We start from the raw sequence: 1,140 nt of genomic DNA, 5'->3' as shown, positions 1-1,140 counted from the left end.
AGAGAGAGAGAGAGAGAGAGAGAGAGAGAGAGAGAGAGAGAGAGAGAGAGAGAGAGAGAGAGGGAGAGAGAGACACTAGAGGGTGTGTGTCTAAAGACACAATTGTTCAACACTCTTCTCTACCAGTAAATTTTGTATGTGAGAATGTGTGCGGGTCTCTCTCTCTCTATCTCTCTCTCTCTCTCTCTCTCTCTGTGTGTGTGTGTGTGTGTGTGTGGTTCAATGGTCTCACAGTGTACATTTTTCTGTCATTTGTATCGTCAGTTAAGTTGAGTGATGATTTTGCATTGTGCGTTGCATAAAGCCTTCTTGGAATTAGGTGCTAAGCTGTATTATACTGTATACTTTACAACCATTCTCCAAATATTACGAGTTTGTTGATGCGCACTTTTTGAGTCCATCCCCTATTCCTTTGTTTGTTTCCCAGAAACCAACGTCACAGTCAACGCCGTACATCCAGGTTTCATCCACACTGACATCGCACGGGATTTCCCTCTCTACTATTCTCGGATTGTTCATTTTCTCAATAGCCCTTTTAATTCCCTGCTGTTTCGGACTCCGTTCCTTGGAGCTCAACCAACCCTGAGACTTGCCTTGGACTCAAGCCTTGCCAATGTCTCGGGGAAATATTTCGGGTAGGCTATTGAATCTAACATGCAGGTGCAGCTGATGTGGACTCCTAATAAATAAATATATAAATAAATAAAAGAAAATGAATAGAAAAAAATAAAATAAAATAAATAAATAACGAAAGAGTGAGAATGAATGAATGAAAGAAATTAGGGTGACCTTATTTGGGCCACAGTGTGGCCTAAATAAGCTAAACCCCCCTCCCTTACCTTATTTAGGCCATATGTGGCCCAAATAAGCACTCCCAAGAAATTAACATTTAAATGGCTAAATAAATTCTAAATAAATAAATAAATAAGATTTAAACATTGTTCTCCCTGTGCTGCAAGATACAGCGCATGTGCGAAGGCGAAACATTGTCCAGTGCCCGGCCCGGACCCCTCCCCCTGAACTCGGAATGGACACGATACTTCCGCGTGACAGATCAAAACGTGTTACCTATTATTGGGCCACTCATGTCTCGTTTTTGTATTCTCTCCCCTCCCCTGCTCGTCATAAAAGGAAGACATC

At 41.8% G+C, this 1,140-nt stretch overlaps 1 protein-coding gene across 1 annotated transcript in view; it reads left to right on the top strand.

Moving 5' to 3' along the window:
- Nucleotides 1-1,140, top strand: part of LOC101847454 (retinol dehydrogenase 13-like) — a 10,961-nt gene that overhangs the window by 7,031 nt on the left and 2,790 nt on the right. Inside the window, exon 4 of the mRNA XM_013088089.2 lies at nucleotides 428-635. Coding sequence (XP_012943543.2) covers nucleotides 428-635 — 208 coding nt within the window. The remainder of the gene's footprint in view (nucleotides 1-427; nucleotides 636-1,140) is intronic.

This window comes from Aplysia californica, unplaced genomic scaffold (assembly GCF_000002075.1).
Source record: "Aplysia californica isolate F4 #8 unplaced genomic scaffold, AplCal3.0 scaffold00685, whole genome shotgun sequence".
NCBI lineage: Eukaryota > Metazoa > Mollusca > Gastropoda > Aplysiida > Aplysiidae > Aplysia > Aplysia californica.
The sequence above is the reverse complement of the archived record's forward strand: the minus strand, read 5'-3'. Positions and strand labels throughout refer to the sequence as shown.